At 38.4% G+C, this 26,654-nt stretch overlaps 1 protein-coding gene across 1 annotated transcript in view; it reads left to right on the plus strand.

Annotated features, from left to right (window-relative positions):
- The window catches only part of TRHDE (thyrotropin releasing hormone degrading enzyme), a 226,147-nt gene that overhangs the window by 157,158 nt on the left and 42,335 nt on the right, over nt 1-26,654 (plus strand). The window contains exons 10-12 of the mRNA XM_026100355.2: nt 11,661-11,749; nt 22,520-22,653; nt 22,752-22,807. Of these exons, the coding sequence (XP_025956140.2) occupies nt 11,661-11,749; nt 22,520-22,653; nt 22,752-22,807 (279 nt within the window). The remainder of the gene's footprint in view (nt 1-11,660; nt 11,750-22,519; nt 22,654-22,751; nt 22,808-26,654) is intronic.

The raw sequence follows: 26,654 nt of genomic DNA on the forward strand, positions 1-26,654 counted from the left end.
TAGATCCTGATACAGAAAAAAAACAGTCCATGATCTATCCTAGAAATAGTTCTCGTAGAAACAACAATCAGGCCTTATTTTGGAATGTACCAATCTGATTACCTCTTTTAACATGAACTTACTAAACGAAATCATACATAACAGAAGAACATATAAAATCAGTAGCGAGAAAATAAGCAGCTGTATTTAGGCAGAACTGCTAATGAAGAGGCTTACCATCAGAAGTGTTAGCATCTTTCAGCACCAGAATAGAAACTTCCTATTCACCCTGTCATGCAATTCTAAATATTTCTCCAAACTATACTGATCATCTGTGGTTTTCTCCAGTTATGTAGCTAAGTATAGTTCATATGCAAAATGGCAGTAGGCTCACAATTCTAAAGACCTTCCAAAGCCTGAAGTTTTGCTTCTCTCAGAAATATATATTAGGTGAATCCTGCTATATCTCTAATGAGAACCTTTGAAAAGCTCAGAGAAAGTAGATGAATGAATGTCAGATAAATCAGTCCTTTAGGAATTTCTCCTTTAATAGACAAGATAGTTTTTAAAACTGATTGCTGTTGATCTGAGAGGCATCTACTAAGTCCGCATCTGTTAAAACTGAAAACTTGCAGAATTCTCCAAAAACTGAGATTTGTAATGCTTCAGAGCTCAAAGGTTGCTGGAGCCCATTCAGATCCACCAGAGGTTATTTGGATGCTGTAAATGCATCAGAAGCTGCTGTGCTTGCGTTTTCTTGTGTCCTATAAATATATCAGAGGAAGCTGCCTATCATCCTTTGTCAAATTTTGCTGGTTCTGGCCTTTGGCTTTGGTACTGAGCCATTACTTACTTAACTGTCTGTTGTCAGACAAACTCTCAAACTGTCATGAGGCTATGGGGCTATGGGGATAACGCAGATGACTCTGTGAGGCTTTTAATTAATTATACTGATATCCTGAAGAAAAATAAAAGTCCTGTTTTCTCACACCATAATGGTGGTTTCATGCTTTCTAACTTCAACAACATTCTCAAGGAAACAGTCAGTTCCTGAAAGTCCTGACCAAAAGTCACTTTTTCATGTTCCCTGAGTTTGGATCAGAGCTTAAAAAAGTCTAGAGAGCTCGGCAGGCTGCACCATGTATCATCTGATCATTGCAAGGACTTTATGTACATGGTGTCCATTTGATTGACTCTCAAAAATACACATAAGCCCCTTCCTTTGTCCAGTAACCTGCTGCCTTTGCAGCAAACTGTCAAGAGCTGAAAGCTTTTTGGTTGTTTAGTTTGTAGGTTTCCCCAGCCAAAAAAGTTTAATTTCTCCATAGGTGAGGCATCAATAAGAAAGAAGAAACTATTAATAAAAATGTCACTTAGTTTTTGATGCATTCAGGTTTAGATGGTGAAATAATGACCATTTATTCCCAAGTAATGTGCGCTGGTTGCAGTTGTGCTATCTTCTTTGACAATACTGCATGCATACAAAATGGTACCCTAACTCCATTGTCTCTGAACTTGTGGATGAAAAAACTACGGTCTGTCTTTCAGTCGGTCTGAGCTCCCTAAAGACTATAATATAACACAGTCTTTAATTCACAGAGTCCTCCTAAATCCAAATTCTTCACTTGCTTTTGCAAGAGGTTGGAAATGTCTCTGCCCAGCGTAGTCCAGGATAATCTTGGAGTAAACATCTCCACAAATACTTGCAGTCTATGTCTAGTTGATCATGTTAGTCACTGTTATTAATGCCTCTGATTTAACTCTGTCTCTGTCCCTCTTTTTGCCTAAATTTAATTTTTTCTATTTGCCAGATTCGTTAGTCTTGTGTGGGAGCAGAACATCTTGAACTCCAGAATCCCCATGTTAGCACAACATGTTTTCCTCATTTTGCTCAAGTCCATCAAACTCTTGATATTAATGGGGTATGGCCCACTTGTTAGGTCCTGCTCCCCTTGTTGCCTCCCTGAAGAGAGAGTTGAAGAAAGAAATTGGCCAGTCATTGGAATTGTGAAAGTCTCGCCTGATTCAGACAGTGGCAGGCCTTCTCCAGTTAATAAAGCGTCAGTACTGTTCTTTCTGCATTCAAGTTGGCTGATGGCAACTTCCTATTGGAATAAAAAGTCTACTGTATTTGTTGTCTGCTTTTTCATGTCAGTTGTAGAGGAATCCAACTTAATTGGTTACCTTGCCAGTATTTTTTACCTGTTTTTCATCGTTCCTTGCATTAAACGTCTTGTTTTCAATCTAGAAACAAGGGATTAAGGTCATATTGGATGTATTTAGGTGACCAGTGAATACATCCCAACCTATCCTCGGTTGGTCTCAGTACTTTCCATTTGTTCTCCTTTATCCATTTTTTATCCTGTGTTTGTCTTTCCTACAAAGTTAGTGAATTTTTTTCCTTCTTGTCTGCTGTCATCTATGCTGACAGAGCACTTGGAAACCCTTGACACTCTGGCTTGTGTAGGAGGTGTAATACTTGGGTGAGTGGGAATAAAATCTTTCTCTGCTGTGTTGTGCCTCTGGGCACAGCCTACAATCATTTGACTGGAACATATTAAATCTAATGAAATCTCTTTGTTCTTCACTCTTGTGAGAATGATATTCACAACACAAATATGTCCTCTGCTCCTTATCCATTAAACAGAACTAACACTCTGTAGAATCACACTTAATAAAAATATGTGATTTCCTGTGATATTAGCGTGAGCTTCCCCTGGAACCTGAAATACCCTTTATTGAATGAGATAGTGTGCTAATTAGTAACCCGGGAAAATATCTATGGTGCTTTTAAATTGCCTTTCCCAAAGCTCGCTCTCTAGATAAAGTGTGGGTTGCAAAATTTTACCCTGCTACTGCTGAAAAGTTCTACTTCATGTGCTTGTGGTCTCAGCCTAGGAATACAAACCTCCAGGTATCACAGCAACAAGGCTTGCAACATTGTAGAACAGTTGAATATTATTTCAGGTTTCCCATAAACAGTTTATCTTTGAACTTGCCATTATTCTAGTCTTCAGAATTGGCTAAAAACTAAAGTCTTTTACCTTACTAACAGAGATTGCAATAATTTTGGCAAGGAGGAGAAGTGAGAGATCTCTACTCTCTTTTTGCTCTACTGTTTCAATGTCCAAATATCACACTAGTTAGTTCGCAAGTTATCGACTTTCTGCGCCCTGTATTTTATAATAGGCTTTAAGATTTTTAATCCGTAAGTCAGAAATTTTTGCAACTGTTCAGCTAAATTCTTCTTTTACTGGCCACTGAATATGTCTCTGCAGATCAGCCAACTATGCAACTGGAATAAAGATACAAACTTTGAATTCTTAGTTTTCATTTATAAGTTTTGTAAGACTTACTTGCTTTTGAAGAGCTCACGTATGTGCATTACTTTGCTTTTCTGTTCTTTTGTCTCAAAATCCCCACAGTGTGAGTTCATGGAAACTGCTCATAGCAAGGTATTCCCTCTATAAGAAATGACCCTATCAGCATCATAATGTAATCAAGAAATCATGACGGTTCTCAAGGGCAGCCACAGTGAGAAGTTGTCTGCTCCTCAGACTCAGCACTGCTTACCCGAGCATACAGCTTTGTAAAAATAAAATCTGAGCATTCTCCATCTGCAGAGGCTAGAATGGGGAACTAATGCCAAGGAGCCCTTCCTTGCTCACTGTTTCTCAGCTCCCACCACTCTGCACATATGAGATTTTTATTTTTAACTGAAGAGGCAGAGTTGGCATTTTGGATATTAAGAGCTAGTAGTTAAAACAAGGTAGCAGAAGTCCTAATCACTGCGTTTTACTTTTGTGTTTTCTTTTTATCCCTTTTAGTCTTTACTTATTTTTATGCCTCACTTTATTGCTGTGCTTTAATCATATCTTTCAGTGATATGAAGTAAGTCTTAGATTGCTATATTCTCAAAATGCTTTACAAAGATTAGTAAGTGTTATAGTTGAGCAAGAAATGGATTCCCATCCCACAGAAATTTTCAACATATCAAAACATTAACCTGTACTGAATCAGGACAAAAATCAAAGCAAAGATTGGGGAAAGATTGGTTTAGAACATTCATTTCAATTCAGTAATTTCAGTACCTTTCATTTCAGTTTCACACATTTTAAATTCTCCCTTTAATTAACTTGTATTTTAAGCAAAAAACTATTTGAATCAGGAAACTGGAAGCTTTTATTTAAAATATAGTTATAAAATGTTTCAGCAATATCTATCTTAAGCATTATAGTTGAAAATCTATGCTGAAACCTTCTCTTTCTCATGAAAGGTTTGGTTTCGAGCATTTGCCTTTTTCAGTTAAAAATGAAAAAGTTTCCTTGGGAAATTGCCAACTAATTATGGTAGGTATTGTTATCAACATTGAACAAATGGAGTTGCTTTCACAGAGGTGGCTAGCACCATTGGAGGTGCCCTTGGGTATCTTGCTTGACCTTCTGCTGCCACTACATGGGCAGGAACTTCCATGGATGCTGTGTCATGTCTTAACAGCTCCTGGCAGATGTCTCAAGTATCCCATGGCAGCTCATCTGACACTAATCATCAGTGTTTGCACAACTGACTTTATCCCAGAGAAACTGAGGCACAGAAAGATGATGACTGAGATTTTATCAGTGCCAGCTGATGTAAGATAAATTATTTCTGTTTTTCCAACCCAGAATACTTCGGACAACTCAGAATTTCGTTTCTGAGCATAGAATCTGTTTGAAGATCCATACAGCTCTTTTGAAACTTATTCTTTAGATGTTTTGCACTAGGAGAGATCAGGAAAGAAAGAAGGTGGCAGATCTTTTGCCACATGTGAAGAATTGGATCTTACTAACTTCGTATAATGCTGTTGAAAATACAGCCTATGTATCCTCCTCCGATCTCATCTTCCAGATACACTGAAACCATGCTTTCCTGTACTGTTAGTGCTTTTGAGCAGAAGATTGGATCTCTTAAGTTCCTTTCCAGTTTAAAACAGTCTATGATTTGAATTTATTTGTTATGATTGTCACTACTCTTTAAAATAACTATGCTGCTTATGTTCTTTTAAAAAGAAGATCATATAGTTTCCTTTTGTGCATATCATTTTAATTTTGTCCCTTATTCTTCTATTGTTAGACATGCTAAAAAATAGCAGTTTTTTTCCTGAAGTCTGTACATTGTTCTGTTCTTCTGTCTTGTCATAATTCTCCTACTTTGTTTTCCTTGTTAAGTAAAGTAATCATAGATTATTAATAGATGTCTTCTATATCTAAACATATGTAGTCTCTTGTCATTTTAACCGTGCTTTTGGAGGTCCAGCTCTCTTGCTAAAGATTCTTAAAAAAAGTAATCCGGACTGGGATAATAGAGAAGATCTCAGTTAAGGAATATAAACACAGAGTAAGAAATCAAATGGTTAGATTTCTCAGTGGAGGGTGATCACCCGTTAAATCCTTGAGGAATCAATGCTAAAATTGGTGCTACTCAGTGATCTGATAAAGGGCATTGAGAGCGAGGTGACAGAGTTCTGTGAGGGTAGTAAAAACAAAAGTTAATTACCAAGATTTACAGAAGGATCTCTCAACTTTGGTTAACATGGTGATAAAATGACAGATGAAGCTTAATGTTGATAGGTGCAAAGATGATGCACTTGGGGAAAAACAGCTAAGTTAGCTTAGATGCTAAGTAAAGGGTTCTGCAGCAACTATTATCTCTCAGGAAAGAGATCAAGGAGTTGTGGTAGGTAATTTTGGAAAACATCAGCTCAGTATGCAAACGCAGTCGAGAAAGTAAATAGAACACTGGGAATTATTAGGAAAGAAGTATATAAAAAGTACAAATAGTGTAGAAAAGAATTATGCCATTCTTAATCTGTGATAGATCTGCATTCAAAACTGAGGACATATCTGGCTTTCTCATCTTGAAAGGAATGTAGTAGGTCTTTGAAAAACAAAGAGATGGGACCCAGAGACGGTCTGACAAGGATGTCTGACAAGGATGTAGAGAGGGATGTGGTTGTTCATTTTCTCTCCCATTCAAAAGGTAGGTTAGCTAAGTTTTAATGCAGTACTTTAGGTATAGATGTGTTTACATGTGATTATGTGTGTTTACTTGTATGCTCTTTATAATGCAGACAAGGATACCATGCTTCTGAGTACTGAGCAGGTATCTTCATTGTACTGTATGTAATAACTAGCAATAAGTGAACTTCCTTGATCAGTTTTGATTCCAGGAGAGAAAGGAGAAGGGTCAGTGGAAAACTGCAGTGTTCACTAAAGACAATGGGTGGAAGCTTGGCATGTTATGGTTGCTGGAAAGGTGAATCTTGAAAACACCTCAGCAAAAAAATTCATTAATGTGAAAAAGTAATTGAAGAGGTGTGCAAAATCTGAAACTCCGGGAACCTTACCTTTTCTTTTTTAATGACCTAAGGTCTTTGTTTCGTCAGCAGAGGAAATAAAATACTGCCCTTTTTTGGCTTTGTGTAGCTCTTTTCAAAGAAGCCATCTAATTGTTCCACTGAAAATCCAATGCTATTCATAACATTGCTATTCATCACAGAGAGAAGTGTGAAGCAGCATGTTTGCTTAATAATTTATGGTCTATGAATTTGCCCACCAAGGGATCTCAGTTCTTATTTGTTGAAAGTCAAGAGATAAGCAAGTACTCATCATAAATATGATCATTTTCTGAGTGAGATAAAGTACACTAATACTGGCTATGTAGTCATAATATAATGCTCAAGACAAAGAAAGTCTATATAATCCAAGCAGGGCATAATTAGCTAGCTTCTGATATTACATGCACCTCAGCAACTGCAAAATTGTATTACTATATCAAACAAGTCCCTCTGAATTACTCTATAAGCTGAATGGAGATACTAATGCATTTTGGTATTATGCATTGTTGTGATGCTACAAAAAAACAAAAAAGCACACGCCAATGTGTTCCCTTTAATGTTATCCTGGCAACCTAAATTTAACTATTTTAAGTTAACAATTTCTCGCTAGCAAACCAACAGTAAAGGCTTATTTATATGACCTTTTAACAACATCTTCCTTTCCTGCATGTCTTCAAGATGTCTATGACTGAGCAGTATTATGTACAGTGCAGTTCATATTTACCATGTCCAGCACAATTTTAAATGTCTCTCTTCCTCATCCTCAGAAGTGGTTCTTTAAATTCCACAAATAGCTCTGAGATTCCCCACACTAAAATGATCTGAGTTGAATTCCCTGTCTGATGATCAACTTCATATCCAGAGGGACATGATGTGCAGGTCCTTCTGAAGCTCTGCAGCATCATAGGTGAATTGGACACACAGTCTGATAGCTATTATACTGTTTCACCCTGGGGGCTGAGCTACCTTAAAAACCGTCCTGTTTCTGCAGACATGTTCTGAGGGGTAGGAGGACCAAAAAGGTTAAGTCCTGCTGTCTTATCCCTGGGCCTTCAAGACTAGATTCATATTTTTACTGGAATTGGTTTGTCAGAGCAGGCAGCACATAGCCAGATGGAACAGTATTCTTTTTATCCCCAGCCAGATAGTGTACGGAGAGTACACTAGTGGTGCTCCCAACATATAAAAGAATAAATGAGTTGGTGTGCATTACTCCCAGACAAAGCAGGAGGGAAAAAGGGGACCAAATCCTTTTCCTGTTTTCTGTTTTAAACAGCAGAGTGCAATAGAAGAGGAGACAAAAAACTTTGCCTCTTCCTATTCACATCTAGAGAGCACAGTCTGTAGAGATCACTCAGAGATGGTGTGTAGGAGAAGTCATCCCAAATAATATTCTTGAAAGATGAGACAGATGCATCGCTGCCACATAAGGACAATAGTAAAAAAATAAGCTAAGGCTTCTGCTGCAATAGGGGTAAAAATTTCACTAAAATGAAGAGGACTGGAAGGAGAAAGCAGAGAAACATACAGAAAGGAGCAGCAGTACAAGTAGAAAAAACAAGTTTCTGGAGAGGTCCCATTACAAGGAAATCTGTTTCGCCTGGTAAACAAGGAGATGAGATTTGGAGGTTCTGGAGAGTTCTGAGAAGATTAAGAGGGCTCCAATCTTGGGGAGGTATATATTCAAGTTAAATCTACCAATACTAATTCTCCCAACTAAATCTACACTTTTTGTGAAGATGAGTAGTTTGTGTGACTCGTTACCCTAATGGGAGACATCTCTGCAAACATGAAGCTCAATACCTGCAGGATTGGGAAGAATCAGAGAGTGCAACATGTTTTTGCTCCTCAAGCAGAATGCTTGTGAGACAAGCAAAGCAAGGGAACGGTGCCATACAAGAAAAAATTTGGGTTCCTACTCAAAGAGTGTTTCTTCCAGAGAAGTCGTAACCCTCTGTTCCTCAACACTGTTCATAGTTAACAAAAGCTTTTTAACAAAAGCTTGAAGCTGTTGTGAAAATTGAAATATATTGGTAAAATGAAAAACCTTATTCTAGACATTTGCTGATATTCGTATATGGCAATGTTTTCTTGTACTTCTAAGTAAAAGTTTAATATTTACTATAATAAAATAAAAACAAGGTATAAAATATTTCTCTATACAGATATTACAATATACAGAGTATCGTTTTACAAAGTTCTTTCTCAAAATAAGAAGTATCTATCTCTATGTTTATACACATGTATATTTGTGTTTGTGTATATATATGTTTAAATCAACTAATTACACATCTATCAGTCATTTTATTTTGCTGTATAAATCCTTTTCGGTAGGAGTTGATCTCAAGAGTCATAAAACTATAAAGCAAATATAGTTCTTTCATTTTTTTTTCATATACCAAAGTCCCTGCTCTTACAAATAATGTACTAGCTTTGTGCTGAATTTTGCCTTGTTTTTCTTGATCAGGGTTGGCCAGTGTCTTTCCCATATAGGAGAGCAAAGTATCTAGAACTGAGTGTATTTCTAAAGATGGTATGTTACACAGAAATTGGAAGATGCTTACAGATTGGTAGGTGTCTGGTAAGGTATAAGGTATTTTAGAGAGTACTGAATGTTCTCCAGTGAATCTGCAACAACTCCTGACTGTCTGTATCTGTTGAACCTGGAAATTACTGCCACTGTAACAGAATCAGCAGAACAGAGTGCATGTTTTCACCTCATTACTCCAGTTCACAGTTCAGAACATTAGTTAAGTCGACAATGAAGATAAGTTTGCATGAAGACACCAGACTGGGAACTGGAGAAACTAAAGCATCAGTGGACATCCTTTTCTGCTGACTATGCTATAGAGAGTGGTAACCTCCAGCACAAGGGAAGGGCAGACTGATGAAGTCCTTAGCATGTTCAGATGACACAGCTGGATTATCTAAAACGTGTCTGCCAGAGCATGTACTCATACAGAGTGTGTCTGTGGTGCATGAGTGGTTCTATTAATTTTCCCAGTGTGTGTGATGAGACCAATATTCAGGCAACCAAAAATCAAATGGGACATTTTTCTTCTTCCGTATGCCACTAAATGCCATGTTTTCCTTCTAGTGTCACTCATTGCTCTTTCAGCCGTACAGTTTTGCAAATATCTCCACCTCTCTACTGAATCACTGCTGTATGGAAAATTGTTTCCCAGCACACATGGTTCTCTTCTGAGTGCTGCAAACTCATATGCAAATGAGAAGTCAATTGTCAGAGTGCAGTAAGGGCTGGCTGCTCCCAAAAGGATGCGGAGTCAGGAGCAAGGCCGTGATAGCAAGGGCAGGGACCTCCCCAGTAGAGGCCCCCCACAGTGCCTGAGCGAGACGAGCAGGGTAGGCCCTGGGGTGGTAGTCAGGGTCAACTGGGAGTCCAGACCCCAGACAAGTCCATGGTGATGAAGTAAAGCCAGGAATGTGAGATAGCAAGTTGGGGTCCGAATCAGGCCTGGTGAGAGTAACTGGGGTCAGACAAAGCCCCACGATGGCCAGGCAGAGCCATGGGGCTGGGCTGAGGCCAGGCCAGGCAGTCACCCGCAGGTTGGGGTGGGGATTGGGGCTGGGCTCAGTGGGTCTGTGGCTGGGCAGGGGCACAGCTGTGATGCCGCCGGCACTGTTGGTGGGGACCAACCACTAGAGACTCAGGTGAAAGCAGCTCCCCTGGGCTGGGGGTCAGCCCTGGCTGCGGCCTCCCAACAGTGCTGCCAGGAGCCTCTCCCCACAGTCACCGGAGGGATGGGCCTCAGCTGTGCCAGCTCTGTGCTGGCCCTGAGCCCCAGCAGCCAGACCTCCAGGAGTGGGGATGCTCTTGGGACCCTATGTAAGGTGTGCAAAGTTACTCATGTGTTGAAGTATTTGCTAGATCTGGCCTTTGAAATAATAGAGCAAAAAAAGGAAATAATCCTTGTCTTGTTGATGAAATCTGAGAGTAGCAGAGGACAGAAATTACTGTAGTAATATATCATTTCTCACTGAGTACCCATAGAGGGAATGTAGTGGCCTGTTGCATGATACATGTGATTTCCAGAGCGGTGCTAGAGATGTGTTCCCAGGCGGAACCCAGCAGGTCACAATACACTGATTGTTATTATGACACATTTAGGTAGTGTTTGAAGTTCAGTAGAGCAAGTTTCTGAATAAGCAGAAATGAGCAAACCTACAGGAATGGCTGCTTTTTGGTACCACACGCTGACTCTGTAATGCTGTTTACTGGCAGAAGAAGAGCTGATGTAGGTATCGAAACTTGCCCACCCTCATACTCACACCATTTTAACTGAATCAATCTAAAACGATATAGTTATTTGATATCTTTGAATGCTAAGCCGACCTACGTGATAGTGCGCAGTGATACCTGAGTTAGGGTCCATTCTCATGCCATGCTGCCTTGCTTATTTCACAGTACTCCCTAGATAAAGGGACCCCTTGTACCATTATTCAGTGCTTTCAGACCGGTATACAAAATGACATCGCAGGCCTGTGAGGGAAATGTCGGTTCTTTCATTAGATGTTCAGATGATGATGTTTTGGGGATTTTAGGAATAGAGACAATGATGAGGACATGCAGGAATCCATCCTTTCCTTCTTCCGCAAAAGACATACAGTAATTTATGTTTATTGAGATAAAAGGTTATAAAAATCTTATGTGATTTATAACGTTTATCCCAAATGAGAAGCAATTCGTGATACTCTATTAAGGAAGCTGGGGTCTGATTGCACCAGCTTATCTCCAAATTCATGTGTAGCATGTTATGCCCAGTTTGCACACATATAAGTGATCACAAATGGTGCAAAGAAGTAGAGAATCCATCACATTCATTTTATTTTATAAACAAGCAGTTATGAAAGGCCATCATAGCTTTTTAAGATGTTGCTAAAAGGATAGCATTTTTTTTTAACTTTGCAGTCCTTATAAACCAAAGTATGTTTTTACTTGGAGGTTCTCTTTCCCTGATTGAATGTGATAAGTGTTCTTCTTTCTATGGGAAATCATTATTTCCTCTTTTGTTAAATTAGGAAAGCCTTGCAAAAAAAGGCCTCATGTGATGATAGTGTGTGAAAATTGTAAAATATAATTTAGTATTTTTTTAAGATGAATGACTTCTTCGTTGTTTTATTACTAATACCAAATGCGTTTCAAAATCAAAGTAAAATGTTAGAATCCACATCTTTACACTGCTACTGAAATTGTGTTTTGATTTCTTTGACATGATCCCTGATTGCTGTGAGAAGAATCAGTTCAGTATTTTTGTTCTTAGATTCCCCCTCCTTTGTCTTGCAGCTACTTGTGGCAGATTCCATTAACAATTGCAGTAGGAAACACGAGCCACATCTCATCAGAGGCAATTATATGGGTGTCTAACAAATCAGGTAAAAATAAACTTTCCTCCCAGTGGAATCTCATAAAGCATACTTGTATTTTCCTCAAATGTTTCTTTGGAATTGATCCTAGATAATTGTTTAGCTGCTCTGAACCCAATCTTAGCTACTTGAAATGAATTGCAAACAGGAGAGTTGGGAAGGGAGGGAGGAGGAAGGAAGGATACACACCAAGCAGGAAGATTAATAATTTTCACAGAAGCTAGATAGTATAATGGAAAGCTTTTACAAAGAAATGTGTACCTAAGTAGCAAATATTTTATATTTAGTAACACGTGTCAAATTATTGATGAATGCAGTTCTCTATTGATTGGTGAAAGTTAAATGTAATACTTTTATAGCAAAACATCTGATGAGTTTGACTTTGTAAATGCAAAATATTTAGAATTCTGACATTTTGTAATTCTGATCTGTAGTCTGAACCAGGGCTAAGAAATGTTTGCGGTCTTTAAAGAGTCTCCTTAATCATCTGTCAAAGTATTTGTTATCCCTACTAGATAAATAGATACTGGACCTTCAAACTGCATTATTCTGATTGCCACTTGTTTTCTCCCTCCTCATTTCTGACATGTTCATGCTAGCTACTGCCTGAGAACAGCTAGGGCTGGATACCAGTGCTCTTTTATCACCTACAATAAAAGAAGCCCACCATAGACATGTTATAAGATATTTCTCTATTTCATTGTTACATCAGCTGACAGTTTTGGACTGGAATTGAAGTTGATGAGGAAAGAAATGGGGACACTTGAATAAAATGATTCTAAGGAGGGGCAAATAAGGAACTGTTCACCCCCTTGACATGTGTCCCTATGACACATGGACTGTAGAGGGAGAACTGAGAACTGACCCCTTCTTGTAGTGTAAAAAGGATATAGAGATTTCCTTCCAGCAGAAGTGTAACTGGAAAGGGGAATGAATTCTGATTCATTCAGTCCTGTGTGTGCCTGCATTTTCCCTTTTTTTTTCTAAGTCACTAAAAGATAGTATTCACGTAGAGCTTAGCGGCCAACAGGACCAGAAGTGAATGGTGAATACAGTCAGGGGAAATCTGAGTATCCCAGCGTTCTAGTGGTACAAGGTATGTGTTTCTTCACCCTGATTGTTTGCAGCCTATCAGATTCTAACATTTTTTACACTGCTCCGATGAGATAATGCTGGCACTGGTTTAGAAATGTGCCTGAGACCAGGGCATATTTCGTACCTGGAAAACACACTTTAGTCAGAGCATACAGGTGCTGCCTTCCTTGGCAGAAGCATTGCAGTGGCCATACTTCTTAATGTTAACACTTGAGGAATACTTCAAAACCTCTTTGCAGTTTCACAGTCTGCCTTAATGACCTGCTCTGCTCTTGTGCTTTAGGGCTTGACTGAACTCTCCTTGAAGTTAATAATGAGATTCCCATTGACTTCAGGGAGAGTTGATCATTTTAACTCTCAAATTTCAAGATGAGATCACCTCATCTTATCTCATCTCATCTCATTAGATTGTACATGCATGCCTCCTTCCCTTCACTTCTGCCTTGAAAGTTCAGAATATCACTTTCTCTCACATTATCTGCAGAGTTGCTTCCTCATTGCCTTTTACTTGCTGTGGCGGAACAAGTCCATGAAACCACTTCTAGGATAGCTAACTACTCCTACCACAATGCTTACAAGAAATCAACAAAGTAAGAATGGCCAGTTTGAGCAATGATTTTGGGGTGGTTGTTATATAGAAATTAAAGATTAACCTTTCACAGTGATCTGAGTCGTTAGTTTCCTGTGTAGCTAATCAATGCCACTATGATCTATTGTCATTATCCTTGTCCTTCCTCATTTCTTTTTCACTCAGTCACTCACTTGCTGCATCTCATTAAAAATTTAGAGACTAAACTTATGAGTATAGTGAGGATGTCGTCTTGCTTCTGCTTGTTGTTGTCTAGCTCACTTGGAGGATTCCTCAACATAAAAAATCAATGAAAACATTCCTGGCTCAGAATATCTCTGGATGTGCTCAATGTATGATTCATTGTATATGCTATTATGTATTGGGGCTGCTTCTGATGATTCTGTGATATTCTTGGAGGTTTTTTTTCAGCTGGTGTACTTGTTTTCTGGGGATCTGGAAGACATTCTGAGACTGGAAGGGGCAGTTTCCAGGATCTATTTTTGTGGGAGGGAAGTGTCTCAAAGAGTTTCCACTGTGCAGAGGACACATGTTTCGGTGTTGTCTCAGAGAGTAGTCTGAAAAGAATTCTGCAAGCTGGAGGTGAAACACATTATTTCAGAGGATGTTTGGAAGGCTGGGGTCAGTCACACAGCTCTTCAAGTGAGTGTATTTGAATGCAGACGCACAAATCAAATTTATTGGACTCTCTTCAAGATTCTGAATTTTAACAGAGATAAAAAGGTACAGGAGGGTTGAAGATTTGACTCACCTAGCTAGACATCTACAGCATACTCGGATATCTATACTATCGATACAAAGAGGTGCTTCCAGGCTATAGTCCTTCTTTCCACAGTCCATCAGTCCATCTTACTTTTAACAGAAGATGTTTTAGGATGAGAAGTGAATGCTCCTCTCCTACCTACAGTCTATCTAGATCAAAGTTGCCTAAATTTGGTCAAAGGAGTTACACAAGTGTCATTCCACAAATTAACGTGATGGAAAGCTAGAGGTCAAGTCAAGGTTCCTATCCTTGCTAATCCTTACCATTTTTAATGTCTTCTGAAGCATTTTTCAGAGAAGAGATATATCTTTTATGATATCGTCTGAAGCATTCTTCAGAGGATAGAGGTAAAGGGAGAAGAACTAATCTGAAGATCTAAGTTAAGAGGATCTAAGTTAAAGCAAAACATAGGCAATCTTTTATATCTTACCTGTACACAAAAATATACAGCTATAACTAAATAGATATCACAGAAGTATCTATGCAACTGCTCAGGAAATTAATTTGCTATCCTAAAGTAAAAGCCAGTATTTGGGTGTCTTTTTCTTCTACAGTTAAGAAGAAATACCAACATGTCAAAATACTTGGGAGAAAAAAATACTCTAAACCACTTCTGTTTGGAAATGCTGAAGTGCCACTTTCTAAATGAATGAATTCAACTTACTGACTTAGAAAAGGAAACGTTTGTGTCCAGAGCTGTCTGGATTTCAGTTTTCTTTGAGATAGACTGGGAAGTCTCAGTGTCAGGCCAAGAAGAGAGCAGTGAAGTGGCATATAGAGTAAAAGAGAGAAAAATGAAATTGGGAGTACGGTGGGAAATCAGAGAAAGACAATGGAAATGATGGGAATGTGGAGGAGGCAGCCACTCCATCCTTGGCAATCTGGGAGCAGACTGCATCGTTTGTTTCAGTCATGGCAGGGTATATATGTAGCTGCTTGCCACCATGATGATAAGAGGTCTCCTGAAGAAATGGTAAGAGGTTTCCTGGAGGAAAGAGTTTGGGCTTTCCTTTCATGGAGTTAACTGAATGTCCTGGGGAGAACATCCTAGAGCCATGAGTGCTGTACGTCAACACTGTGCTGACAAAGCTTTTTTGAGGAGGGAGTGACAAGAAGGCACTGGCTCCTACATGACTACAGCGTGCCAAGGTATTTTGCTATTTGTTTTCATGCTTCCAGAAATGCACAGCTGATAGCCTGGTCTGTCCTGCTCTCTGCAGTCTTTCTATGCCATAAATAAATGATGCACTCAGTCCACACAATAGTGCAGGCACTGGAATTTGTTTGCAAGTTTTCTTTTGTCTCCACACTCACAAAGGGGCACCACTTACAGCATTTGAAAAGAGAAGTGTCAGGAGCTGGCAAGCATTACAGGGACCTGGCATGAGAAAATCCTCTCAGATATTCATCTTTCTCAGCTATGGTCTCAGGATCTGTCACCGGATTGCTCCTGGAATCCTTTACTGATCTGCATTTGTAGAGAAGGCAATGCTATTCATGAGGATGGCTTTTCATGTTCCCTTTAGGAAGGAGTGGGGTGTTTCCTTATCGTTGGCTACAGCAACTGTTGTACTAAAGAAGCTTTCAGTATAACCTGGAAGGTGGATAGGAGATGACAGAGAGCTGTCTTTATGTAATACTGATCACATATCTTTCTTCAGCTGCCAATATTGAAAAGATTTCAAATTAGTGACTACCATTATGATATCTTGGCATATCCCTTAAATGTCTTCTGGACTGCAACTGCACACTCCTCTTAAAGGGAAAAGGAAATACAGACAAGGTCACTGTCTTTCAGGTTGCCTGTCCTAAGGGAATAGCCTCCTCCCTTGATATCTGTGGTGGAACTCCTGGCTGCGATATTTCATATAGTCTTGCCACTTGGTAGTCAACTTGATGCTGCTTATGGCTTAGAAGGCCACAGCCAGAGACTTCAACCACAATGTCCCTCTCTCTGCCCCAGTTAAATTTTCAAGTAAATTAACTTTGTCTGTATGTTATCTGAGAAGAGTGAAACCACGGAATTTTTAAAATGGCTACTTACATTGTTGACAACAAATATTCCTTCTTTATGATAGTTTAACTAATTTTCTAGGGGAATAAACCCCCTAACTTGAACCAGAGTTCATCAGGGCTGGGTTTCTGCTGATAGAAGAATCTCTCCATATACATATAGAAGGAGGAATGAGGGAATTACTTAGCTGATTTCTTCATCCTCTTTGATACCATGTCTGGGTCTTCATGAAAGTATTGTAGGATTGGTGTCTTCATGACCTGGAGATGAAAGGTTGCTGTCCACTCTTGTGAGAGCTACTAAATGTAGGATACTTGAGTTGCTGCAGTCTACTCAGCCTGGCTATATCCGGTAGCATACTAGAGATAATGTGGCATAGAGATCTCTAGTTCTTTAGTACGCTGAGCAGGATTAGTTGATATAATTGCAGATCATCCTACCTGCTGGCAAGAGAGCTCATTCTATCCAGTCTTCACATTGCCACGGCAAAGGGACACACTGGAAAGTACAACTATGCTCTGCCTTTTCGAGATATAATTCATTGTCCTTTGCAACAAATTCCATAGGGAGAACAGTGGGCCTTGGCAACTTGCCTGACAGGGTGCGTCATCTTCAAAATGTTTCATATTCAGTGTGGCTCTTCACACCTGTTTGCGGGAAGAATATTGTCTTAGCTTTGGAAGATTTTCATTTTGCAGGTGCTTCTGCCAGTCTTTCTCTTGCTTATCCAGTGAGCCATAACATTTATGTAACCATTTTTCTACCCATCAATTCATATGCTTCATATGTGATCAGATGACCCTTTTACTGGTTCAGTGTGTCTGGGCAGGTTGCTCTGGAGCCGTACCTTTTGCTCTCACAGCACTGCATAGATATGTCACCACCACCTTCTTCCCTGTCCATCCCCCAAGAGCCATCACTAAGGCTATTCTGTATCAGAGGAATGACAGCCTCTGAGTGGCCTCGGAGATGGAATGAATGTCCTCTGAAAACTAAACCAGTCACAAGGAAGAAAGGAATCATCTCATGATTAGCCTTCCCATGTGTGCTCAGGTCAGAGACATCACACCAAGACGGCTGCAGTGCTATTTGTGCTACAGTCTTGCAGGTCTGCTGAATGAAGTTTTTCACTGAGATGGTGGAAATCATTAGTGTACTTCTGCTCTGTAGTAGATCCAGGGCTTGTTTCTGTTTCTCCTAGATTAGTTTGCTTCTTGTGAGGTCTCTGTAATGGTATATGTACATAATGTCCTCACTGTCATTTCCATCATCCCCTCTTGTATCTTGACTGATTTGTTGTGTGCCAGGCAAGTATTCATCTGATGGACCTCCCTGCCTCTAGTAAAGTGGGTCATTTGGACTTTTCCTCTCAATATCTCCCCAGGATTGCCATGAGATGGGGGAAAGGAAGTTCAGCAGGGCAACCGGCTCCCAGATAAGAAGTCCCAACTTACTATATTTTGGCACCTCCTAGTAGATGATCGATGTATTTTAGCTGTAAGTCACTTGACAGTCTGATTCTCCTCCCTGAAGTGTTTTGTAGAAGACAGCTGCTTCTGAGCTGGGGTTTGCTTGCTCTCCACTGAGGAGTGGTGTTAGTGCAGTATTAGTAAAATGTCTTTTTTTCCCCCTGTTCTGAGAATCAGACAGCTGCTGAGCCTGATCTGAATTGCTTTCATACTCTGCTCTTTCATCTTTCAAAAGGGGGAGGAAGGGAAACACTGTGAAGTAAAATAAATTCTGTCCTGCTTTACAGCTTTAGCCAGCCCTAGTGAAGACCAGGGATACAGCACCTACAATCCTGGCACCATTTTAACAGAGTGAAGCAGAACCACTGCCCCTTTATCCCTGCAGCTGAGCCAAGATCCTAAAAGAAAACTGCTTCTTACACTGTATAATATCACCTTAGAAAATTAACAGTTCTACAGCTTAGGAGTGTTAACAAATGTCAGGATAGTCCCAGAGCATGTGACACAGAGCATGATCATTTTTACTGATATGTTCTATTTACTGTAGTGTTCCCTGTAGCAATGTGTTTTTTTCAACATGGAATTAAAGCAACATGGCAAGTGAGATGAAAAGAACTTTTTCTTCTGATTTTTCTTCTCCCAGTATGAAGGTTCTTGCAAAATGTTGTGGAGCATTTAGTTAAAGACAGTATGTTTCCACAAAATATTATGATTACTATGAAATTCCTCTTGGAACATTTTCTTCATCAGAAAATTTTTACTTGCTCTTGTTGGTATGAAATTGTGTTATACCTGTGCAGTTATTTTTATAGGAAAAGAGAGTATGTTTTGCTAGTAAGGATTTTACCATTATGAATCAAATTCCTAATATGCTATGGTTTTTATAAAATGAAGAATTAAAAAAAAAGTAGCAGCTCTGAGTCTGAACATTTAAACTGGAAGAACTGTGTGTAGCCTAGACTCTTCTTAGCATTAGAGTAGTTTCTAACGAAGAGGTGCCATTTACACAGACCTAACTGACATGATGCTTTTGTTGCTGTGCAGAGGTCCAGACTTCCACCATTCTTGCTGGTTTTGATGAGAGTTGAAGCTGCTCAGAGCCCTGGGCGATAGCTCCGACCTTCAAGCAGTGTGCTGTTAGCACCAGCTTGGAGGACTGTTTCACACTTCCAGAGCAGTGAAAATGGGAATCAGACCCTAATTGATTTTCTTGCTGCAAAACAAATGTTGTAAACATTAACCATTTCCTCCTAAAGGTCTCCTATGTGTATGTAGCAAAACTGGAACTTTCAAAGCAGTGTTATTTTCTGAGGTATCCAGGCAAAAAATAACCACTGAAAAATACTTTCTGATGGAACAAGATTAAAGAAATTCTTTTTAATCTCAAGTATAACTGTATGTATAGTTTAGATTGAATTTTAAAAGGTGAACTAAAACCATCAAAGATAGATTTCTTCCCAAATGAAATTTTTGTTTTTGTTTTGGAAAGTCATGAGTGGTTTAATATAGGGTTTAACACTGAATGACTACCTTTTCCCTAACAATAGTACTTTTAACGGGAAACTAATAAATGTGTTTGTGATAAGTGGAGAAATTGCCCATGTGTATAGAAATTTGCAGTGCTGTCTTTACCAGAAGAAAGAATTTCTTTCATAGGAAGGCATTAGAATTGACAGACTCAGACATTGAATTCCAGTAAATTATATAGAACTATGTGAAACACATGCATCAGACAGTCCCTTGAAATAACCACCTGCTCATATGAGCTAGAAAAGCATGAAAGATTCCTGTCCTGTATTTCAGAAAAAGACCAACACGAGTGTCCTTATCGAAAAATAATAGCAAGGTGTTATGATTGCCTTTAAAACTGACCAAAACAGCAATAATGCTATCTGGCTTTGAAAAGATACTGTTCTCCATTAGAGCGATATGTGTTTGAGTGTTCCACAGCTGTTATTTACGGAATAGGTTATTTTGAAGTTGTCATATTTGACTGGCAAGTGTCATTCAGTATTGTATTACAGAACAGAAGTAATTTCCTCACTTCAGAGATCAAAATTAAATGAAAATACTCCAACAAAAAAAAAGTATGCTTGTTTCTTTTATAACATCTGATCTTGAAAATTTCTATTTAATGTATTTATTTACCCAGCTATTGATTAATGTGTGCTCATAGTCCATTTGATAGGTTTTTAGGTATTATAGAGGTGCCAGGGATTAACCAGTTACAAGTAGCTGTTTTCAGCTATGGTGGCATTTTAAGGGTAGTTCCTGATAGAAAAATGTAAGGAGAACACAGTATTAAGTTAACACAGTAGCAAGTTCTGCCACACATGAGCACTCTACACCTGACCCCACGAGGCAATACAGCTACTGAAGACCCAGGGAAATTCTAAAAGTAGTTTTTCCCACCAACAGTTTCTCTTAGACATAGAAGTCAATATTTTTGCTGCTGCTTTTAACAAATCCACTAGGCTGATACAGAACATCACTGAGATTTGGTGGTGACAGGTTGGTCACAGTACCAGGCTGGGTAAATTAAATACAGATCCAGATTCAAATTACTTCTGCCTGTTTTACAGCAGGCATTTGAACCAAAGCCCTTCTAAGTGCCTTTATGATTATGCTATAAGTTGTCTTGGTGATATTTTACAGCATCTCCAGTTAATATTTTTCTTTGTATAAAATAATTGAATATATACAAGAACCAGAATTCCAGCCTTCCATAAGTATGCTCGACACAAGCAACAGGGTGATTCTGACTTCAAGTCCGGTGAATAAAGTATTAAACAGAGTAGCAGCTTCAGCATAACAGTCACAGAGCTTGTTTAGGACTGAGCTACAGCTATAGCCCAATGTTTAACAAACCTTTGCGGGAGCAAGGACACCATGTCATAAAACCTTATTCCAAATAAGATTGTATCAAAAGCAACTCAGGTGCTTGGATAGTAGGAACACTGGATAATAGGAGTCTGTGGGAAAGGCCACCAAGGTGGTTCACTGGTAATAAAGATCGAATTGGAGAGCCATCTTTGTCCAGATTGGATTTAGCTACCTTGTGACTTTTGAAAGACTGGGTTAGCCGTACCCCGTAGTTTGGCATTTCCTATCAATGAGCTGGTGCAGGTCTTCATGCAGATGTTTAGCCCTGAACATTCCAGTCTTAATTACTTATTTCTTTCCACCTAATAGTTTGCATGACTTTCTCAAGGCTGGGAATCCCACAGAGTTGTAGGACTTAATTCTCTTTTTTCACTATAGTACTATTTCTGCAGGATATGTTTGCACACAAAGGATGTGTCTACTTGGCACTTTATCAAAGCAAACTACTATTTTAGCTAAATACAGAGGCCAATCTGTTTTTTCTCAACAGTTTATAAAAAATAATTAAACTGAGCTGGCGCAAGTCCGTTAGACAAACCCTCAAAGAGCAGTAACAGAATTGAATTGAATAGGCAGCAACTGAATTTTTCTAGACTTAATATTTCTAAGAATTTTATTTTTAAAAGATTTAATGATCTCTGAACTACCTAGCTGAGAAGAAGACTTTTTTTTTTTTTTTTTTATCCTGCAGCTTTTTCTGGATTCATGTGCATAACAGAACTCCATGAATTCAAACACATAATTATATGTGCTTAGGATTGGGCTCTTTTTATTTTTGCACCCAAAAGCATGGTTATTAGTCTGTTTGCTAGAGATATTTAGTCAAGGGAATAGCATAACTTTTATCTGTAGATCTAGTCATTCTGTTATTTCCTCAGAAATTACTTTTTACAAGAACAAATCAATTTCTTTAGTATGTTTAGATACTAGATGGTACATATGAATTGTGAAGACCATATTGTTAGCTTTTTTTTTTCCATTATTACTTTCAGGCAGCTCAAGCACACTGATCAATTTCCTGTTGCAATTATGTTTAAAACAAATCTTGCATATTGCTTTTTATTCTTAAAGTATAAGAGAATGCTGTTCCTTTTTTCAAGAATATACAAATTAATTCTATTCTAGTAGAAAAAAGTGTTGCTGATTTTTTAAGTGAATTCAGCTTTGCAATTGGGTATGTCAGAATAATTTACTAAGTTGAAGGATTCTTCAAGAGACATTGAAGCCTGATACTTCATTCCATGACGATTTTTTTCTGTAGTGAAAGAAGCATGTGATATGAGTTCAAGGTATTTTGTTGGAATCCATGGTCCTGCATATGGTTATGCCCTGGCTGACTTCTAGCTTGTACAAATATCAGAATAAGTTTATAATTTCAGCCTCTAAATGATTACTTAAAAAGAGGAGAAAGAGGAGGAACATGTTAGCTGATATAAGGTTAATTGGCCTAGCTCTGAAGGAGAGTCTCTTAGCGGTTAGTAACTAGGTCTATAACTGGAAATACTTTAACTTAAAATCCAGTAACAAAAGCTTCATCAACCACATGCAAGAACACTTAAGAAGCTTTTGTTTTTTTTGAATCAAGGTTTCAGTCTTCTCTTTATAGAAGATTCATTTAAGTTATTAGAATTATAGTTGTATAAAGCTATTTTCACATGACCAAAATCACAGTACCAGACTTAAATGGGTATCTCTGTTATGATTACTATTAGCCAGAAAAAAGACACCCTTGAAATTCCATGTGGGTAGAAGGTCTCCATAGGAATGGTGTCAGCTAGTGTCTCTTTATATTAGAGCAGATAAAGAAAATTTTTGATCAACCACATTATTAATGATATTTTTGTTAGTCTTTGAATTAATTTTACTATCTTCCCGGCTATTTTAAAGAAGGAAAGAAGTAACAATTTTTTTTAGCATTTTTAAATTTAAACCCAAGTCCCCTTCCCATATTGTTCTTTGTTTCCAGAACACCACAGAATTCCTGCTTTAGAAGAAGCAAGTTGGTTGCTGGGAAACATCAACCAGACTGGCTACTTTAGAGTTAATTATGATATTAGGAATTGGAGGCTGTTAATTAATCAGCTAACAAGGAACCATGAGGTAAGCTCGTCTTCTCATCCCTAAAATCTGCTTTGATAAGTGAACCTTCACTGTTTTATCATCGTAAATGGTTCCATTTTTCTGATTGCCCCTCACAGGTTATCTCTGTCAGTAATCGAGCAGGCTTGATCGATGATGCATTCAATCTAGCCAGGTATGTTTTCCTGAAAATAATCTATCCTCATATACTTTCCTCCATCAGTTCATGCAGTCATTAACTCTGGCTGAGTGTGTTTTGAAGTTAAATATGTTGTAACACAGTTTAGTTCTTTTCCTTTTCTTTTTTCATTTTGATATGGTGCATAAATATGGTCTATAGCACATTCACTGCTTTTGATCAATAATTGCTTTAGGGTATTTCCGAGTATGGAGAGATCTGATCAATTTTGCAGCAAGTTCAATTTAATACTGCAGAGATAAATAATCTCTTTCCTTCTGTAATGAAGAAGTTTTTTTGTTTGTTTGTTTTCTCTCTCCCTAATGTGCCCCTCCACCTCCCCCCCCTTTTTTTCCTAAATGACCCTTATGTAGTATTTGAAAGATGTCTTCAAGCTTCAGGAATTTTCTTTGCCCTAACTTGTCCTGTCATATTGTTTTTCCAGTATCTTCCTTCTCCTGTAATCTGCTAGGACAGACTCTTTTCCTGTGTGATGCTTTTTACGTAGAATGGAAAATCAGAGTTCTGTTCAGCAGTTCTGGAATACAGCATTTTGTGTTTTATTATGATCATAGTTACATAGATATACAGTGCTGGTTAGGTAAGATCTTCTTTACGAACTGAGGCAATGAAATTTTTCCTAATTTGAAATCAAGACATCTAATAATTTGGTAGTCAAAGTGCAAAATGAGAAGAAAGTAGTGGAACTTTTCAAACTTTGAGGTTCTTCAGGTCCTCAAGAACATCATGTCAATAAAACACTGTGATGTCAAAGGCTATGTGAAAAGAATTCCTGATATTACTGGCTGTTCTGTTTGCTAGTGTATTTATAGCCATATTTGAGCAGTGGCTTGTAAGAATTGGCAGTACAGAGGTACATTTCGCTAGAAATGATCACCAGAGATGTTTGAGATTCAGGCACAATGTCATACAGAAATTATGGCTTGATGATGTTCCAGCATCACTGCAGTAAAACACAGTTGTGTACTCTGTTCCTGCTGCCAGTACTAGACTGAATATATGACATGAACTAGTGATTAGCCCTTACATAACAGTCGAGAAGGTTAGTGGAGAAGAAGGCATGATATGGAGAGGAGGAGGAGGAGTCTGCTTTTGCTTTTTGCACTGCCCTTCATTCTTGCCTTGTGGCCTCTTCCCACTGACAGCAGTACAGTATTGAACGTAGATCATCGCTTCAGACTTCAGTGGACCATGAGTTGTGCACTCCTGCATTGCATAGTATTCTGAAATACCTAGACTATTAGATGAACTAATAAATGTTCAGTAACATAACAGCTTGTTCCATTTTATTTGTTGTGTGTGGCACCTCAAAGCTTCTTTATTAAATAAATTAAATAAAACCGAAATAGTTTGCAGTTATGCAGAATCAGTCTGTGGCTTTCTTCTCTTTCCGTGAATTGAACATGATCGGATAAGCCTAGACTTCACTGAAAATCTAGGCACTGAAAAATGCTGTTTCTTAAGTTGATTCTTACAGGTGGGTGTTTTTCTTCTGAGTCAGTACTGAGATGGTTCTTTAAGATGTCTTGTTCATGAGGTGTAAAGGCAAAGACCTGACTGCTCATAGGTAGAGGCCCAACCTGCATAGTATGGCTGAGTTTTAATTATTGCATTTTGTCTACCTAAAAACTGCACAGACCTTAGATGAGTAATGCATTCCCCACTTGCTTTTCGAAGCTGTTTTATGGTGATACTGGGTCCTGCTGCCTTTTCTGAGTGCTCTATACCAGAACACTATGAATTCTTTCACAAGATTTCATGTTGTAAAAACATGAGTTCCTTTTGTTAATGATAAGCTGCAGTGAACTGCTGCTGCATTTAGTATTTGTGTGCGATGGATAAAAGTAGTTTAGCTAAATATTTGCAGTGTATACACATGTGGATGTGTAGACACTACTTATTCAGAGATCCTCTTCTTACAAAGATCCGTAGATAGAATACTCTTTCTTTTAAATCTTACAGACTCCTGTCAGTAGTATTAGCTTTATTAGCTTTAATATGTGCCTTACGAGCCAACATGGGTGTGACAAAATGGGTTGGAGGAGAGGTCTGCATATTTGGAAACAATAGATTTATACTCTATATTCAAAGAGTAGTAAGATAGGTGGACCTGACTAAACTTGGCCTGTTTCTTCAGCAGTCTCTACAGTTTGTTTATCTTTTTTTGCTTCATTTATCTGTCATCCTTCATTAAAAAGTATCATTATACTGATTTTTTTTTTTTGTTAATTCTAATTGGCCAGCTAACTATATGGCTCCTTTGTAAGAAGACTGTGGTTCTTTGGTATTATTTGTTTGTGTTTCATCTCCCTCAGACAAAGAAGGACCAGGAGAAGACCTGATCCTTGGTCTATTCCCTTTATGCTGTGTAGGACTAGAGAGGCACTGAGAGACTGTTAAAAGAGGAGTATGTTTAGGGCAGGCCTTAATGGCGGCGCACCTGAAATTCTGGGAGTATTGAAGCACATGTAAAAGACTTTATCGGAAAACTGAATAGAGTGATTAGCTGGTGCATGTGGAACTCTACACCAGTGCAGCTATAGAGTGCAGCTGTACCTGCTGTGTTGGGTGTTCCTGCGTGACACAGCAGTGTTCCTAAAACAAGCTCTGGCCATCAAAATCACACAGGCCCTTTCAGTTTCCTCAAAAAGTCCATGTTCAGAAAGCTACCATCAACCTAAAAACGACTTAGCTTTCCTCTCTTGACTGTGAGCCATAGTGCAGCATACTGCTTCACTTTCTGTTTGAGCAGTACCATAGTTTGGATGTTACCTGCTTTGTGGATGCTGTACTGATTTTATCTCGTGCCCGATGCAGAGTCTTTGTTTCTCCTTGCCCATATAATGTTATGTGATGTGAAAATTAAACATACACAGTTGTCTCTGACTGTGAAGTGAGGAAAAAATGAGTAACCTTATTGACCAGGTGTAGCAGTAGTTTAGACCTGACTTCTCAGAAGACTGGCTGTTTTTAAGGGTAATTTTGTCCTCAGTTGTGGTCCCTAGGTGCACTGATGCCGTGTTATCTTGTCATCTGCAACTATACACATACACATTTTGAAAGCAGAAAACTGGAATAAATACTTCTAATTCCTATCTATTATTTTAGGGATAAAATAGTACATAAATAGTGAACATAGCTTCTTAAACTCATGGTTGTCCTTTGTAAAAGAATTTCCAATATAAACAGTTCTTTTTAGTGTACTAAAGAGACTGTGTTTCTGCAAAATATTCCATCGTTCTTAGGAACTTCTGAAGTACTCTCTAGTGTGATGTTGAACTTGATACAGATAATGTTTGTTTCACAGCAGAGAGATTTGACTCAATTTTTCCAGTGTCCTAATATGAAATTTCGTTGTTATTAATTCTAATTGATTTTATTTGTGGAACAAGTATAGGTCTTATTGTTAGTATCACTCAATAACATTTAGATCTGAAGAAAGCTGAAAAAAATTACTCCTCCAATTTATTTTGGAGTGCTGGCAAGGGGCACTCCAAAATGGCACAAGGGGAATGTATGTATTTCATTCCTCCAGAATGTTCATTATCCTTTTACTGTCCAGTATAATGATTTCTCAAAAATAAACGACATAAATGAATTGATAACTCCAAGGAATATTTTAAGCCCTTTAATTTCCTAATATTTTGTCCATTTTATGTATAGATGTATTCCTTCCTTCTTCTTGGTGTATTTTCGTCCCATAAAATTAATCAAGCAGAACTGAATTGACTAATAACAGTAAAAGAGAGCTGCAGCTTGCACACTTTGAGTCTTACTTCTCACACGCTTGTTTGTTTTTCAGATTTTTAAGCATAATTCTGTT

Source organism: Dromaius novaehollandiae, chromosome 1, assembly GCF_036370855.1.
Source record: "Dromaius novaehollandiae isolate bDroNov1 chromosome 1, bDroNov1.hap1, whole genome shotgun sequence".
Lineage (NCBI taxonomy): Eukaryota > Metazoa > Chordata > Aves > Casuariiformes > Dromaiidae > Dromaius > Dromaius novaehollandiae.